Source organism: Glandiceps talaboti, chromosome 6 (assembly GCF_964340395.1).
Source record: "Glandiceps talaboti chromosome 6, keGlaTala1.1, whole genome shotgun sequence".
NCBI classification, from domain to species: Eukaryota; Metazoa; Hemichordata; class Enteropneusta; family Spengelidae; genus Glandiceps; species Glandiceps talaboti.
This window is the reverse complement of record NC_135554.1, coordinates 709,329-726,815: the sequence shown is the minus strand read 5'-3', so window position 1 is coordinate 726,815 and position 17,487 is coordinate 709,329. Positions and strand designations below refer to the sequence as shown.

The following is a 17,487-nucleotide window of genomic DNA, read 5'->3' as shown; positions in this document are numbered from 1 at the left end:
AATTGTCAGCTACAAAGGTTTGATAGATACTAGTAGGGAATTATCAGCTACAAAGGTTTGATAGATACTAGTAGGGAATTGTCAGCTACAAAGGTTTGATAGATACTAGTAGGGAATTATCAGCTACAAAGGTTTGATAGATACTAGTAGGGAATTGTCAGCTACATGTACAAAGGTTTGATAGATAGTAGTAGGGAATTGTCAGCTACAAAGGTTTGATAGATACTAGTAGGGAATTGTCAGCTACAAAGGTTTGATAGATACTAGTAAGGAATTGTCAGCTACAAAGGTTTCATAGATAGTAGTAGGGAATTGTCAGCTACAAAGGTTTGATAGATACTAGTAAGGAATTGTCAGCTACAAAGGTTTCATAGATAGTAGTAGGGAATTGTCAGCTACAAAGGTTTGATAGATACTAGGGAATTGTCAGCTACAAAGGTTTGATAGATACTAGTAGGGAATTGTCAGCTACAAAGGTTTGATAGATACTAGTAGGGAATTGTCAGCTACAAAGGTTTGATAGATACTAGTAGAGAATTGTCAGCTACAAAGGTTTGATAGATACTAGTAGGGAATTGTCAGCTACAAAGGTTTGATAGATACTAGGGAATTGTCAGCTACAATGTATAAAGGTTTGAAAGATACTAGTAGGGAATTGTCAGCTACAAAGGTTTGATAGATATTACGGAATGGTCAGCTACAAAGGTTTGATAGGTACTAGTAGGGAATTGTTAGCTACAATGTACAAAAGTTTGATAGATACTAGTAGGGAATTGTCAGCTACAAAGGTTTGATAGATACTAGGGAATTGTCAGCTACAAAGGTTTGATAGATACTAGTAGGGAATTGTCAGCTACAAAGGTTTGATAGATACTAGGGAATGGTCAGCTACAAAGGTTTGATAGGTACTAGTACGGAATTGTCAGCTACAAAGGTTTGATAGATAGTAGGGAATTGTCAGCTACAAAGGTTTGATAGATACTAGTAGGAATTGTCAGCTACAAAGGTTTGATAGATAGTAGGGAATTGTCAGCTACAATGTACAAAGGTTTGATAGATACTAGGGAATTGTCAGCTACAAAGGTTTGATAGATACTAGTAGGGAATTGTCAGCTACAAAGGTTTGATAGATACTAGTAGGGAATTGTCAGCTACAAAGGTTTGATAGATACTAGTATGGAATTGTCAGCTACAAACGTTTCATAGATAGTAGTAGGGAATTGTCAGCTACAAAGGTTTGATAGATAGTAGGGAATTGTCAGCTACAAAGGTTTGATAGATACTAGTAGGGAATTGTCAGCTACAAAGGTTTGATAGATACTAGTAGGGAATTGTCAGCTACAAAGGTTTGATAGATACTAGTAGGGAATTGTCAGCTACAAAGGTTTGATAGATACTAGGGAATTGTCAGCTACAAAGGTTTGATAGATACTAGTAGGGAATTGTCAGCTACAAAGGTTTGATAGATACTAGTAGGGAATTGTCAGCTACAAAGGTTTCATAGATAGTAGTAGGGAATTGTCAGCTACAAAGGTTTGATAGATAGTAGGGAATTGTCAGCTACAAAGGTTTGATAGATACTAGTAGAGAATTCTCAGCTACAAAGGTTTGATAGATAGTAGGGAATTGTCAGCTATAAAGGTTTGATAGATACTAGTAGGGAATTGTCAGCTACAAAGGTTTGATAGATACTAGTAGAGAATTGTCAGCTACAAAGGTTTGATAGATACATGTACTAGGGAATTGTCAGCTACAAAGGTTTGAGAGATACTAGTAGGGAATTGTCAGCTACAAAGGTTTGATAGATAGTAGGGAATTGTCAGCTACAAAGGTTTGATAGATACTAGGGAATTGTCAGCTACAATGTACAAAGGTTTGATACATGTAGATACTAGTAGGGAATTGTCAGCTACAAAGGTTTGATAGATACTAGGCAATTGTCAGCTACAAAGGTTTGATAGATAGTAGGGAATTGTCAGCTACAAAGGTTTGATAGATACTAGTAGGGAATTGTCAGCTACAAAGGTTTGATAGATAGTAGGGAATTGTCAGCTACAAAGGTTTGATAGATAGGGAATTCTCAGCTACAAAGGTTTGATAGATAGTAGGGAATTGTCAGCTACAAAGGTTTGATAGATACTACGGAATTGTCAGCTACAAAGGTTTGATAGATAGTAGGGAATTGTCAGCTACAAAGGTTTGATAGATACTAGTAGGGAATTGTCAGCTACAAAGGTTTGATAGATACTACGGAATTGTCAGCTACAAAGGTTTGATAGATAGTAGGGAATTGTCAGCTACAAAGGTTTGATAGATACTAGTAGGGAATTGTCAGCTACAAAGGTTTGATAGATAGTAGGGAATTGTCAGCTACAAAGGTTTGATAGATAGTAGGGAATTGTCAGCTACAAAGGTTTGATAGATACTAGTAGAGAATTGTCAGCTACAAAGGTTTGATAGATACTAGGGAATTGTCAGCTACAAAGGTTTGATAGATAGTAGGGAATTGTCAGCTACAATGTACAAAGGTTTGATACATGTAGATACTAGTAGGGAATTGTCAGCTACAAAGGTTTGATAGATACTAGGCAATTGTCAGCTACAAAGGTTTGATAGATAGTAGGGAATTGTCAGCTACAAAGGTTTGATAGATACTAGTAGGGAATTGTCAGCTACAAAGGTTTGATAGATACTAGGGAATTGATAGCTACAAAGGTTTGATAGATACTAGGGAATGGTCAGCTATAAAGGTTTGATAGATACTAGGGAATTGTCAGCTACAAAGGTTTGATAGATACTAGGGAATGGTCAGCTACAAAGGTTTGATAGATACTAGGGAATTGTCAGCTACAAAGGTTTGATAGATACTAGTAGAGAATTGTCTGCTACAAAGGTTTGATAGATACTAGTAGGGAATTGTCAGCTACAATGTACAAAGGTTTGATAGGTACTAGTAGGGAATTGTCAGCTACAAAGGTTTGATAGATACTAGTAGGGAATTGTCAGCTACAATGTACAAAGGTTTGATAGGTATTAGTAGGGAATTGTCTGCTACAAAGGTTTCATAGATAGTAGGGAATTGTCAGCTACAAAGGTTTGATAGATACTAGTAGGGAATTGTCTGCTACAAAGGTTTGATAGATAGTAGTTGGGAATTGTCTGCTACAAAGGTTTGATAGATACTAGTAGGGAATAGTCAGCTATAAAGGTTTGATAGGTACTAGTAGGGAATTGTCAGCTACAAAGGTTTGATAGATACTAGTAGGGAATTGTCAGCTACAAAGGTTTGATAGATACTAGGGAATTGTCAGCTACAAAGGTTTGATAGATAGTAGGGAATTGTCAGCTACAAAGGTTTGATAGATACTAGTAGGGAATTGTCAGCTACAAAGGTTTGATAGATACTAGTAGGGAATTGTCTGCTACAAAGGTTTGATAGATACTAGGGAATTGTCAGCTACAAAGGTTTGATAGATACTAGTAGGGAATTGTCAGCTACAAAGGTTTGATAGATACTAGTAGGGAATTGTCAGCTACATATACAAAGGTTTGATAGGTACTAGTAGGGAATTGTCAGCTACAAATTTAAGGTTTGATAGATACTAGTAGGGAATTATCAGCTACAAAGGTTTGATAGATACTAGTAGGGAATTGTCAGCTACAAAGGTTTGATAGATACTAGTAGGGAATTGTCAGCTACAAAGGTTTGATAGATACTAGTAGGGAATTGTCAGCTACATGTACAAAGGTTTGATAGATACTAGGGAATTGTCAGCTACAAAGGTTTGATAGATACTAGTAGGGAATAGTCAGCTATAAAGGTTTGATAGATACTAGTAGGGAATTGTCAGCTACATGTACAAAGGTTTGATAGGTACTAGTAGGGAATTGTCAGCTACAAAGGTTTGATAGATACTAGTAGGGAATTATCAGCTACAAAGGTTTGATAGATACTAGTAGGGAATTGTCAGCTACAAAGGTTTGATAGGTACTAGTAGGGAATTGTCAGCTACAAAGGTTTGATAGATACTAGTAGGGAATTGTCAGCTACATGTACAAAGGTTTGATAGATACTAGGGAATTGTCAGCTACAAAGGTTTGATAGATACTAGGGAATTGTCAGCTACAAAGGTTTGATAGATACTAGTAGGGAATTGTCAGCTACATGTACAAAGGTTTGATAGATAGTAGTAGGGAATTGTCAGCTACAAAGGTTTGATAGATACTAGTAGGGAATTGTCAGCTACATGTACAAAGGTTTGATAGATAGTAGTAGGGAATTGTCAGCTACAAAGGTTTGATAGATACTAGTAGGGAATTGTCAGCTACAATGTACAAAGGTTTGATAGGTACTAGTAGGGAATTGTCAAAGGTTTGATAGATACTAGTAGGGAATTGTCAGCTACAATGTACAAAGGTTTGATAGGTACTAGTAGGGAATTGTCTGCTACAAAGGTTTGATAGATAGTAGGGAATTGTCAGCTACAAAGGTTTGATAGATACTAGTAGGGAATTGTCTGCTACAAAGGTTTGATAGATAGTAGTTGGGAATTGTCTGCTACAAAGGTTTGATAGATAGTAGTAGGGAATAGTCAGCTATAAAGGTTTGATAGGTACTAGTAGGGAATTGTCAGCTACAAAGGTTTGATAGATACTAGTAGGGAATTGTCAGCTACAAAGGTTTGATAGATACTAGGGAATTGTCAGCTACAAAGGTTTGATAGATAGTAGGGAATTGTCAGCTACAAAGGTTTGATAGATACTAGTAGGGAATTGTCAGCTACAAAGGTTTGATAGATACTAGTAGGGAATTGTCTGCTACAAAGGTTTGATAGATACTAGGGAATTGTCAGCTACAAAGGTTTGATAGATACTAGTAGGGAATTGTCAGCTACAAAGGTTTGATAGATACTAGTAGGGAATTGTCAGCTACATATACAAAGGTTTGATAGGTACTAGTAGGGAATTGTCAGCTACAAAGGTTTGATAGATACTAGTAGGGAATTATCAGCTACAAAGGTTTGATAGATACTAGTAGGGAATTGTCAGCTACAAAGGTTTGATAGATACTAGTAGGGAATTGTCAGCTACAAAGGTTTGATAGATACTAGTAGGGAATTGTCAGCTACATGTACAAAGGTTTGATAGATACTAGGGAATAGTCAGCTATAAAGGTTTGATAGATACTAGTAGGGAATTGTCAGCTACATGTACAAAGGTTTGATAGGTACTAGTAGGGAATTGTCAGCTACAAAGGTTTGATAGATACTAGTAGGGAATTATCAGCTACAAAGGTTTGATAGATACTAGTAGGGAATTGTCAGCTACAAAGGTTTGATAGGTACTAGTAGGGAATTGTCAGCTACAAAGGTTTGATAGATACTAGTAGGGAATTGTCAGCTACATGTACAAAGGTTTGATAGATACTAGGGAATTGTCAGCTACAAAGGTTTGATAGATACTAGTAGGGAATTATCAGCTACAAAGGTTTGATAGATACTAGTAGGGAATTGTCAGCTACAAAGGTTTGATAGATACTAGTAGGGAATTATCAGCTACAAAGGTTTGATAGATACTAGTAGGGAATTGTCAGCTACATGTACAAAGGTTTGATAGATAGTAGTAGGGAATTGTCAGCTACAAAGGTTTGATAGATACTAGTAGGGAATTATCAGCTACAAAGGTTTGATAGATACTAGTAAGGAATTGTCAGCTACAAAGGTTTCATAGATAGTAGTAGGGAATTGTCAGCTACAAAGGTTTGATAGATACTACGGAATGGTCAGCTACAAAGGTTTGATAGATACTAGTAGGGAATTGTCAGCTACAAAGGTTTGATAGATACTAGTAGGGAATTGTCAGCTACAAAGGTTTGATAGATACTAGTAGGGAATTGTCAGCTACAAAGGTTTGATAGATACTAGTAGAGAATTGTCAGCTACAAAGGTTTGATAGATACTAGTAGGGAATTATCAGCTACTTGTACAAAGGTTTGATAGATAGTAGTAGGGAATTGTCAGCTACAAAGGTTTGATAGATACTAGTAGGGAATTGTCAGCTACAAAGGTTTGATAGATACTAGTAGGGAATTGTCAGCTACAAAGGTTTGATAGATACTAGGGAATTGTCAGCTACAATGTACAAAGGTTTGATAGATACTAGTAGGGAATTGTCAGCTACAAAGGTTTGAGAGATACTAGGGAATGGTCAGCTACAAAGGTTTGATAGGTACTAGTAGGGAATTGTCAGCTACAAAGGTTTGATAGATACTAGGGAATTGTCAGCTACAAAGGTTTGATAGATACTAGTAGGGAATTGTCAGCTACAAAGGTTTGATAGATACTAGGGAATGGTCAGCTACAAAGGTTTGATAGGTACTAGTAGGGAATTGTCAGCTACAAAGGTTTGATAGATAGTAGGGAATTGTCAGCTACAAAGGTTTGATAGATACTAGTAGGAATTGTCAGCTACAAAGGTTTGATAGATAGTAGGGAATTGTCAGCTACAATGTACAAAGGTTTGATAGATACTAGGGAATTGTCAGCTACAAAGGTTTGATAGATACTAGTAGGGAATTGTCAGCTACAAAGGTTTGATAGATACTAGTAGGAAATTGTCAGCTACAATGGTTTGATAGATACTAGTAGGGAATGGTCAGCTACAACGGTTTGATAGATACTAGGGAATTGTCAGCTACAAAGGTTTGATAGATACTAGTAGGGAATTGTCAGCTACAAAGGTTTGATAGATAGTAGGGAATTGTCAGCTACAAAGGTTTGATAGATACTAGGGAATTGTCAGCTACAAAGGTTTGATAGATAGTAGGGAATTGTCTGCTACAAGGGTTTGATAGATACTAGTAGAGAATTGTCAGCTACAAAGGTTTGATAGATACTAGGGAATTGTCAGCTACGAAGGTTTGATAGATAGTAGGGAATTGTCTGCTACAAAGGTTTGATAGATACTAGTAGGGAATTGTCAGCTACAAAGGTTTGATAGATACTAGTAGGGAATTGTCTGCTACAAAGGTTTGATAGATACTAGTAGGGAATTGTCAGCTACAAAGGTTTGATATATACTAGTAGGGAATTGTCTGCTACAAAGGTTTGATAGGTACTAGTAGGGAATTGTCAGCTACATGTACAAAGGTTTGATAGGTACTAGTATGGAATTGTCAGCTACAAAGGTTTGATAGATACTAGTAGGGAATTGACAGCTACAAAGGTTTGATAGGTACTAGTAGGGAATTGTCAGCTACAAAGGTTTGATAGATACTAGTAGGGAATTATCAGCTACAAAGGTTTGATAGATAGTAGGAAATTGTCAGCTACAAAGGTTTGATAGATAGTAGGGAATTGTCAGCTACAAAGGTTTGATAGATACTAGGGAATTGTCAGCTACAAAGGTTTGATAGATACTAGTAGGGAATTGTCAGCTACAAAGGTTTGATAGATACTAGTAGGGAATTGTCAGCTACAAAGGTTTGATAGATACTAGTAGGGAATTGTCAGCTACAAAGGTTTCATAGATAGTAGTAGGGAATTGTCAGCTACAAAGGTTTGATAGATACTAGTAGGGAATTGTCAGCTACAAAGGTTTGATAGATACTAGTAGGGAATTGTCAGCTACAAAGGTTTCATAGATACTAGTAGGGAATTGTCAGCTACAAAGGTTTGATAGATAGTAGTAGGGAATTGTCAGCTACAATGGTTTGATAGATAGTAGGGAATTGTCAGCTACAAAGGTTTGATAGATACTAGGGAATTGTCAGCTACAAAGGTTTGATAGATACTAGTAGGGAATTGTCAGCTACAAAGGTTTGATAGATACTAGTAGGGAATTGTCAGCTACAAAGGTTTGATAGATACTAGTAGGGAATTGTCAGCTACAAAGGTTTCATAGATAGTAGTAGGGAATGGTCCGCTACAAAGGTTTGATAGATACTACGGAATGGTCAGCTACAAAGGTTTGATAGATAGTAGGGAATTGTCAGCTACAAAGGTTTGATAGATACTAGTAATGAATTGTCAGCTACAAAGGTTTGATAGATAGTAGTAGGGAATTGTCAGCTACAAAGGTTTGATAGATACTAGTAGGGAATTGTCAGCTACAAAGGTTTGATAGATACTAGTAGGGAATTGTCAGCTACAAAGGTTTGATAGATACTAGGGAATTGTCAGCTACAATGTACAAAGGTTTGATAGATACTAGTAGGGAATTGTCAGCTACAAAGGTTTGATAGATACTAGGGAATGGTCAGCTACAAAGGTTTGATAGGTACTAGTAGGGAATTGTCAGCTACAAAGGTTTGATAGATACTAGTAGGGAATTGTCAGCTACAAAGGTTTGATAGATACTAGGGAATTGTCAGCTACAAAGGTTTGATAGATACTAGTAGGGAATTGTCAGCTACAAAGGTTTGATAGATACTAGTAGGAATTGTCAGCTACAAAGGTTTGATAGATACTAGTAGGGAATTGTCAGCTACATGTACAAAGGTTTGATAGATAGTAGGGAATTGTCAGCTACAAAGGTTTGATAGATACTAGGGAATTGTCAGCTGCAAAGGTTTGATAGATAGTAGGGAATTGTCAGCTACAAAGGTTTGATAGATACTAGGGAATTGTCAGCTGCAAAGGTTTGATAGATAGTAGGGAATTGTCAGCTACAAAGGTTTGATAGATACTAGGGAATTGTCAGCTACAAAGGTTTGATAGATACTAGGGAATGGTCAGCTACAAAGGTTTGATAGATACTAGGGAATTGTCATCTACAAAGGTTTGATAGATACTAGGGAATGGTCAGCTACAAAGGTTTGATAGGTACTAGTAGGGAATTGTCAGCTACAAAGGTTTGATAGATAGTAGGGAATTGTCAGCTACAAAGGTTTGATAGATACTAGGGAATTGTCAGCTACAAAGGTTTGATAGATACTAGTTGGAATTGTCAGCTACAAAGGTTTGATAGATAGTAGGGAATTGTCAGCTACAATGTACAAAGGTTTGATAGATACTGGGGAATTGTCAGCTACAAAGGTTTGATAGATACTAGTAGGGAATTGTCAGCTACAAAGGTTTGATAGATAGTAGGGAATTGTCAGCTACAAAGGTTTGATACAAATGTAGATACTAGTAGGGAATTGTCAGCTACAAAGGTTTGATAGATACTAGTAGGGAATTGTCAGCTGCAAAGGTTTGATAGATACTAGTAGGGAATTGTCAGCTACAAAGGTTTCATAGATAGTAGTAGGGAATGGTCAGCTACAAAGGTTTGATAGATACTAGTAGGGAATTGTCAGCTGCAAAGGTTTGATAGATACTAGTAGGGAATAGTCAGCTATAAAGGTTTGATAGGTACTAGTAGGGAATTGTCAGCTACAAAGGTTTGATAGATACTAGTAGGGAATTGTCAGCTACAAAGGTTTGATAGATACTAGGGAATTGTCAGCTACAAAGGTTTGATAGATAGTAGGGAATTGTCAGCTACAAAGGTTTGATAGATACTAGTAGGGAATTGTCAGCTACAAAGGTTTGATAGATACTAGTAGGGAATTGTCTGCTACAAAGGTTTGATAGATACTAGGGAATTGTCAGCTACAAAGGTTTGATAGATACTAGTAGGGAATTGTCAGCTACAAAGGTTTGATAGATACTAGTAGGGAATTGTCAGCTACATATACAAAGGTTTGATAGGTACTAGTAGGGAATTGTCAGCTACAAAGGTTTGATAGATACTAGTAGGGAATTATCAGCTACAAAGGTTTGATAGATACTAGTAGGGAATTGTCAGCTACAAAGGTTTGATAGATACTAGTAGGGAATTGTCAGCTACAAAGGTTTGATAGATACTAGTAGGGAATTGTCAGCTACATGTACAAAGGTTTGATAGATACTAGGGAATAGTCAGCTATAAAGGTTTGATAGATACTAGTAGGGAATTGTCAGCTACATGTACAAAGGTTTGATAGGTACTAGTAGGGAATTGTCAGCTACAAAGGTTTGATAGATACTAGTAGGGAATTATCAGCTACAAAGGTTTGATAGATACTAGTAGGGAATTGTCAGCTACAAAGGTTTGATAGGTACTAGTAGGGAATTGTCAGCTACAAAGGTTTGATAGATACTAGTAGGGAATTGTCAGCTACATGTACAAAGGTTTGATAGATACTAGGGAATTGTCAGCTACAAAGGTTTGATAGATACTAGTAGGGAATTATCAGATACAAAGGTTTGATAGATACTAGTAGGGAATTGTCAGGTACAAAGGTTTGATAGATACTAGTAGGGAATTATCAGCTACAAAGGTTTGATAGATACTAGTAGGGAATTGTCAGCTACATGTACAAAGGTTTGATAGATAGTAGGGAATTGTCAGCTACAAAGGTTTGATAGATACTAGGGAATTGTCAGCTGCAAAGGTTTGATAGATAGTAGGGAATTGTCAGCTACAAAGGTTTGATAGATACTAGGGAATTGTCAGCTGCAAAGGTTTGATAGATAGTAGGGAATTGTCAGCTACAAAGGTTTGATAGATACTAGGGAATTGTCAGCTACAAAGGTTTGATAGATACTAGGGAATGGTCAGCTACAAAGGTTTGATAGATACTAGGGAATTGTCATCTACAAAGGTTTGATAGATACTAGGGAATGGTCAGCTACAAAGGTTTGATAGGTACTAGTAGGGAATTGTCAGCTACAAAGGTTTGATAGATAGTAGGGAATTGTCAGCTACAAAGGTTTGATAGATACTAGGGAATTGTCAGCTACAAAGGTTTGATAGATACTAGTTGGAATTGTCAGCTACAAAGGTTTGATAGATAGTAGGGAATTGTCAGCTACAATGTACAAAGGTTTGATAGATACTGGGGAATTGTCAGCTACAAAGGTTTGATAGATACTAGTAGGGAATTGTCAGCTACAAAGGTTTGATAGATAGTAGGGAATTGTCAGCTACAAAGGTTTGATACAAATGTAGATACTAGTAGGGAATTGTCAGCTACAAAGGTTTGATAGATACTAGTAGGGAATTGTCAGCTGCAAAGGTTTGATAGATACTAGTAGGGAATTGTCATCTACAAAGGTTTCATAGATAGTAGTAGGGAATGGTCAGCTACAAAGGTTTGATAGATACTAGTAGGGAATTGTCAGCTGCAAAGGTTTGATAGATACTAGTAGGGAATAGTCAGCTATAAAGGTTTGATAGGTACTAGTAGGGAATTGTCAGCTACAAAGGTTTGATAGATACTAGTAGGGAATTGTCAGCTACAAAGGTTTGATAGATACTAGGGAATTGTCAGCTACAAAGGTTTGATAGATAGTAGGGAATTGTCAGCTACAAAGGTTTGATAGATACTAGTAGGGAATTGTCAGCTACAAAGGTTTGATAGATACTAGTAGGGAATTGTCTGCTACAAAGGTTTGATAGATACTAGGGAATTGTCAGCTACAAAGGTTTGATAGATACTAGTAGGGAATTGTCAGCTACAAAGGTTTGATAGATACTAGTAGGGAATTGTCAGCTACATATACAAAGGTTTGATAGGTACTAGTAGGGAATTGTCAGCTACAAAGGTTTGATAGTTACTAGTAGGGAATTATCAGCTACAAAGGTTTGATAGATACTAGTAGGGAATTGTCAGCTACAAAGGTTTGATAGATACTAGTAGGGAATTGTCAGCTACAAAGGTTTGATAGATACTAGTAGGGAATTGTCAGCTACATGTACAAAGGTTTGATAGATACTAGGGAATAGTCAGCTATAAAGGTTTGATAGATACTAGTAGGGAATTGTCAGCTACATGTACAAAGGTTTGATAGGTACTAGTAGGGAATTGTCAGCTACAAAGGTTTGATAGATACTAGTAGGGAATTATCAGCTACAAAGGTTTGATAGATACTAGTAGGGAATTGTCAGCTACAAAGGTTTGATAGGTACTAGTAGGGAATTGTCAGCTACAAAGGTTTGATAGATACTAGTAGGGAATTGTCAGCTACATGTACAAAGGTTTGATAGATACTAGGGAATTGTCAGCTACAAAGGTTTGATAGATACTAGTAGGGAATTATCAGATACAAAGGTTTGATAGATACTAGTAGGGAATTGTCAGGTACAAAGGTTTGATAGATACTAGTAGGGAATTATCAGCTACAAAGGTTTGATAGATACTAGTAGGGAATTGTCAGCTACATGTACAAAGGTTTGATAGATAGTAGTAGGGAATTGTCAGCTACAAAGGTTTGATAGATACTAGTAGGGAATTATCAGCTACAAAGGTTTGATAGATACTAGTAAGGAATTGTCAGCTACAAAGGTTTCATAGATAGTAGTAGGGAATTGTCAGCTACAAAGGTTTGATAGATACTACGGAATGGTCAGCTACAAAGGTTTGATACATACTAGTAGGGAATTGTCAGCTACAAAGGTTTGATAGATATTAGTAGGGAATTGTCAGCTACAAAGGTTTGATAGATACTAGTTGAGAATTGTCAGCTACAAAGGTTTGATAGATACTAGTAGGGAATTATCAGCTACATGTACAAAGGTTTGATAGATAGTAGTAGGGAATTGTCAGCTACAAAGGTTTGATAGATACTAGTAGGGAATTGTCAGCTACAAAGGTTTGATAGATACTAGTAGGGAATTGTCAGCTACAAAGGTTTGATAGATACTAGGGAATTGTCAGCTACAATGTACAAAGGTTTGATAGATACTAGTAGGGAATTGTCAGCTACAAAGGTTTGAGAGATACTAGGGAATGGTCAGCTACAAAGGTTTGATAGGTACTAGTAGGGAATTGTCAGCTACAATGTACAAAGGTTTGATAGATACTAGTAGGGAATTGTCAGCTACAAAGGTTTGATAGATACTAGGGAATTGTCAGCTACAAAGGTTTGATAGATACTAGTAGGGAATTGTCAGCTACAAAGGTTTGATAGATACTAGGGAATGGTCAGCTACAAAGGTTTGATAGGTACTAGTAGGGAATTGTCAGCTACAAAGGTTTGATAGATAGTAGGGAATTGTCAGCTACAAAGGTTTGATAGATACTAGTAGGAATTGTCAGCTACAAAGGTTTGATAGATAGTAGGGAATTGTCAGCTACAATGTACAAAGGTTTGATAGATACTAGGGAATTGTCAGCTACAAAGGTTTGATAGATACTAGTAGGGAATTGTCAGCTACAAAGGTTTGATAGATACTAGTAGGAAATTGTCAGCTACAATGGTTTGATAGATACTAGTAGGGAATGGTCAGCTACAACGGTTTGATAGATACTAGGGAATTGTCAGCTACAAAGGTTTGATAGATACTAGTAGGGAATTGTCAGCTACAAAGGTTTGATAGATAGTAGGGAATTGTCAGCTACAAAGGTTTGATAGATACTAGGGAATTGTCAGCTACAAAGGTTTGATAGATAGTAGGGAATTGTCTGCTACAAGGGTTTGATAGATACTAGTAGAGAATTGTCAGCTACAAAGGTTTGATAGATACTAGGGAATTGTCAGCTACGAAGGTTTGATAGATAGTAGGGAATTGTCTGCTACAAAGGTTTGATAGATACTAGTAGGGAATTGTCAGCTACAAAGGTTTGATAGATACTAGTAGGGAATTGTCTGCTACAAAGGTTTGATAGATACTAGTAGGGAATTGTCAGCTACAAAGGTTTGATAGGTACTAGTAGGGAATTGTCAGCTACATGTACAAAAGTTTGATAGGTACTAGTATGGAATTGTCAGCTACAAAGGTTTGATAGATACTAGTATGGAATTGACAGCTACAAAGGTTTGATAGGTACTAGTAGGGAATTGTCAGCTACAAAGGTTTGATAGATACTAGTAGGGAATTATCAGCTACAAAGGTTTGATAGATAGTAGGAAATTGTCAGCTACAAAGGTTTGATAGATAGTAGGGAATTGTCAGCTACAAAGGTTTGATAGATACTAGGGAATTGTCAGCTACAAAGGTTTGATAGATACTAGTAGGGAATTGTCAGCTACATGTACAAAGGTTTGATAGATAGTAGTAGGGAATTGTCAGCTACAAAGGTTTGATAGATAGTAGGGAATTGTCAGCTACAAAGGTTTGATAGATAGTAGGGAATTGTCAGCTACAAAGGTTTGATAGATACTAGTAGGGAATTGTCAGCTACAAAGGTTTGATAGATACTAGTAGGGAATTGTCAGCTACAAAGGTTTGATAGATACTAGTAGGGAATTGTCAGCTACAAAGGTTTCATAGATAGTAGTAGGGAATTGTCAGCTACAAAGGTTTGATAGATAGTAGGGAATTGTCAGCTACAAAGGTTTGATAGATAGTAGTAGGGAATTGTCAGCTACAATGGTTTGATAGATAGTAGGGAATTGTCAGCTACAAAGGTTTGATAGATACTAGGGAATTGTCAGCTACAAAGGTTTGATAGATACTAGTAGGGAATTGTCAGCTACAAAGGTTTGATAGATACTAGTAGGGAATTGTCAGCTACAAAGGTTTGATAGATACTAGTAGGGAATTGTCAGCTACAAAGGTTTCATAGATAGTAGTAGGGAATGGTCTGCTACAAAGGTTTGATAGATACTACGGAATGGTCAGCTACAAAGGTTTGATAGATACTAGTAGGGAATTGTCAGCTACAAAGGTTTGATAGATAGTAGGGAATTGTCAGCTACAAAGGTTTGATAGATACTAGTAATGAATTGTCAGCTACAAAGGTTTGATAGATAGTAGTAGGGAATTGTCAGCTACAAAGGTTTGATAGATACTAGTAGGGAATTGTCAGCTACAAAGGTTTGATAGATACTAGTAGGGAATTGTCAGCTACAAAGGTTTGATAGATACTAGGGAATTGTCAGCTACAATGTACAAAGGTTTGATAGATACTAGTAGGGAATTGTCAGCTACAAAGGTTTGATAGATACTAGGGAATGGTCAGCTACAAAGGTTTGATAGGTACTAGTAGGGAATTGTCAGCTACAAAGGTTTGATAGATACTAGTAGGGAATTGTCAGCTACAAAGGTTTGATAGATACTAGGGAATTGTCAGCTACAAAGGTTTGATAGATACTAGTAGGGAATTGTCAGCTACAAAGGTTTGATAGATACTAGTAGGAATTGTCAGCTACAAAGGTTTGATAGATACTAGTAGGGAATTGTCAGCTACATGTACAAAGGTTTGATAGATAGTAGGGAATTGTCAGCTACAAAGGTTTGATAGATACTAGGGAATTGTCAGCTGCAAAGGTTTGATAGATAGTAGGGAATTGTCAGCTACAAAGGTTTGATAGATACTAGGGAATTGTCAGCTGCAAAGGTTTGATAGATAGTAGGGAATTGTCAGCTACAAAGGTTTGATAGATACTAGGGAATTGTCAGCTACAAAGGTTTGATAGATACTAGGGAATGGTCAGCTACAAAGGTTTGATAGATACTAGGGAATTGTCATCTACAAAGGTTTGATAGATACTAGGGAATGGTCAGCTACAAAGGTTTGATAGGTACTAGTAGGGAATTGTCAGCTACAAAGGTTTGATAGATAGTAGGGAATTGTCAGCTACAAAGGTTTGATAGATACTAGGGAATTGTCAGCTACAAAGGTTTGATAGATACTAGTTGGAATTGTCAGCTACAAAGGTTTGATAGATAGTAGGGAATTGTCAGCTACAATGTACAAAGGTTTGATAGATACTGGGGAATTGTCAGCTACAAAGGTTTGATAGATACTAGTAGGGAATTGTCAGCTACAAAGGTTTGATAGATATAAGGAAATTGTCAGCTACAAAGGTTTGATACAAATGTAGATACTAGTAGGGAATTGTCAGCTACAAAGGTTTGATAGATACTAGTAGGGAATTGTCAGCTGCAAAGGTTTGATAGATACTAGTAGGGAATTGTCAGCTACAAAGGTTTGATAGATACTAGTAGGGAATTGTCAGCTACAAAGGTTTGATAGATACTAGGGAATTGTCAGCTACAAAGGTTTGATAGATACTAGTAGGGAATTGTCAGCTACAAAGGTTTGATAGATACTAGTAGGGAATTGTCAGCTACAAAGGTTTGATAGATACTAGTAGGGAATTGTCAGCTACAAAGGTTTGATACAAATGTAGATACTAGTAGGGAATTGTCAGCTACAAAGGTTTGATAGATACTAGTAGGGAATTGTCAGCTACAAAGGTTTGATAGATACTAGGGAATTGTCAGCTACAAAGGTTTGATAGGTACTAGTAGGGAATTGTCAGCTACAAAGGTTTGATAGATAGTAGGGAATTGTCAGCTACAAAGGTTTGATAGATACTAGGGAATTGACAGCTACAAAGGTTTGACAGATACTAGTAGGGAATTGTCAGCTACAAAGGTTTGATAGATACTAGTAGGGAATTGTCAGCTACAAAGGTTTGATAGATACTAGTAGGGAATTGTCAGCTATAAAGGTTTGATAGATACTAGGGAATTGTCAGCTACAAAGGTTTGATAGATACTAGTAGGGAATTGTCAGCTACAAAGGTTTGATAGATACTAGTAGGGAATTGTCAGCTATAAAGGTTTGATAGATACTAGGGAATTGTCAGCTACAAAGGTTTGATAGATACTAGTAGGGAATTGTCAGCTACAAAGGTTTGACAGATACTAGTAGGGAATTGTCAGCTACAAAGGTTTGATAGGTACTAGTAGGGAATTGTCAGCTATAAAGGTTTGATAGATACTAGTAGGGAATTGTCAGCTACAAAGGTTTGATAGGTACTAGTAGGGAATTGTCAGCTACAAAGGTTTGATAGATACTAGTAGGGAATTGTCAGCTACAAAGGTTTGATAGGTACTAGGGAATTGACAGCTACAAAGTACATGTAGTATGGATTTCTCTACATTTTTTGGTACAAATGTATGTACATGTACGTATAAAAAATTATGTCATCGGATCATTTATTTATTATCTTAATACCCGGTTTGACTTTAGTCAATTGTAAGTTATACAAATGTAGTTACATTAGCTTCACTTAGTAGAATACTACAAGTGACTTTATGCAACGTAAATCTCACTCAATAACATTATAAACTCAGCTTGTGCCCCTTTATTAACATGGATAAAATGTTATTTTACAGACATTCACAAACTGTGTAGAGCCAGCTCAATTGTCATTGGCACTAGGACGGGAACATGTTTATATAGAGTTGATCCAGTTGAAGCCTGACTATGAGGGCACTACAGTGTTGGCATACTATGAGTTATCAGCCAGGGATTTCCTGTATCCTGATCCATACCTGTCACCATCCTACACACAGGCAGATAGAGAAATCCTTCTAAATAGAACTTTAGCATTTAGGGTAAGTTATACTGTCATTATATAACACAAAAATCACCTACCAATCTCTCAAAAGTGTTTCCATCAATTTATCTATAGATGAATCGATAGATAGATAGATTGATTGATTGATTGATTTATGTATTTATTTACTTTGGGTGTATCAAAATTATTAGAATTATTTTGTACT

The 17,487-nt window shown here is 36.7% G+C and overlaps 1 protein-coding gene across 3 annotated transcripts in view; it reads left to right on the top strand.

Annotated features, from left to right (window-relative positions):
• Positions 1 to 17,487, top strand: part of LOC144436631 (spermatogenesis-associated protein 6-like) — a 105,012-nt gene that overhangs the window by 15,294 nt on the left and 72,231 nt on the right. For all 3 annotated transcript variants that reach the window (XM_078125460.1, XM_078125459.1, XM_078125461.1), the window contains exon 3: positions 17,098 to 17,319. In XM_078125460.1, the coding sequence (XP_077981586.1) occupies positions 17,098 to 17,319 (222 nt within the window). The remainder of the gene's footprint in view (positions 1 to 17,097; positions 17,320 to 17,487) is intronic.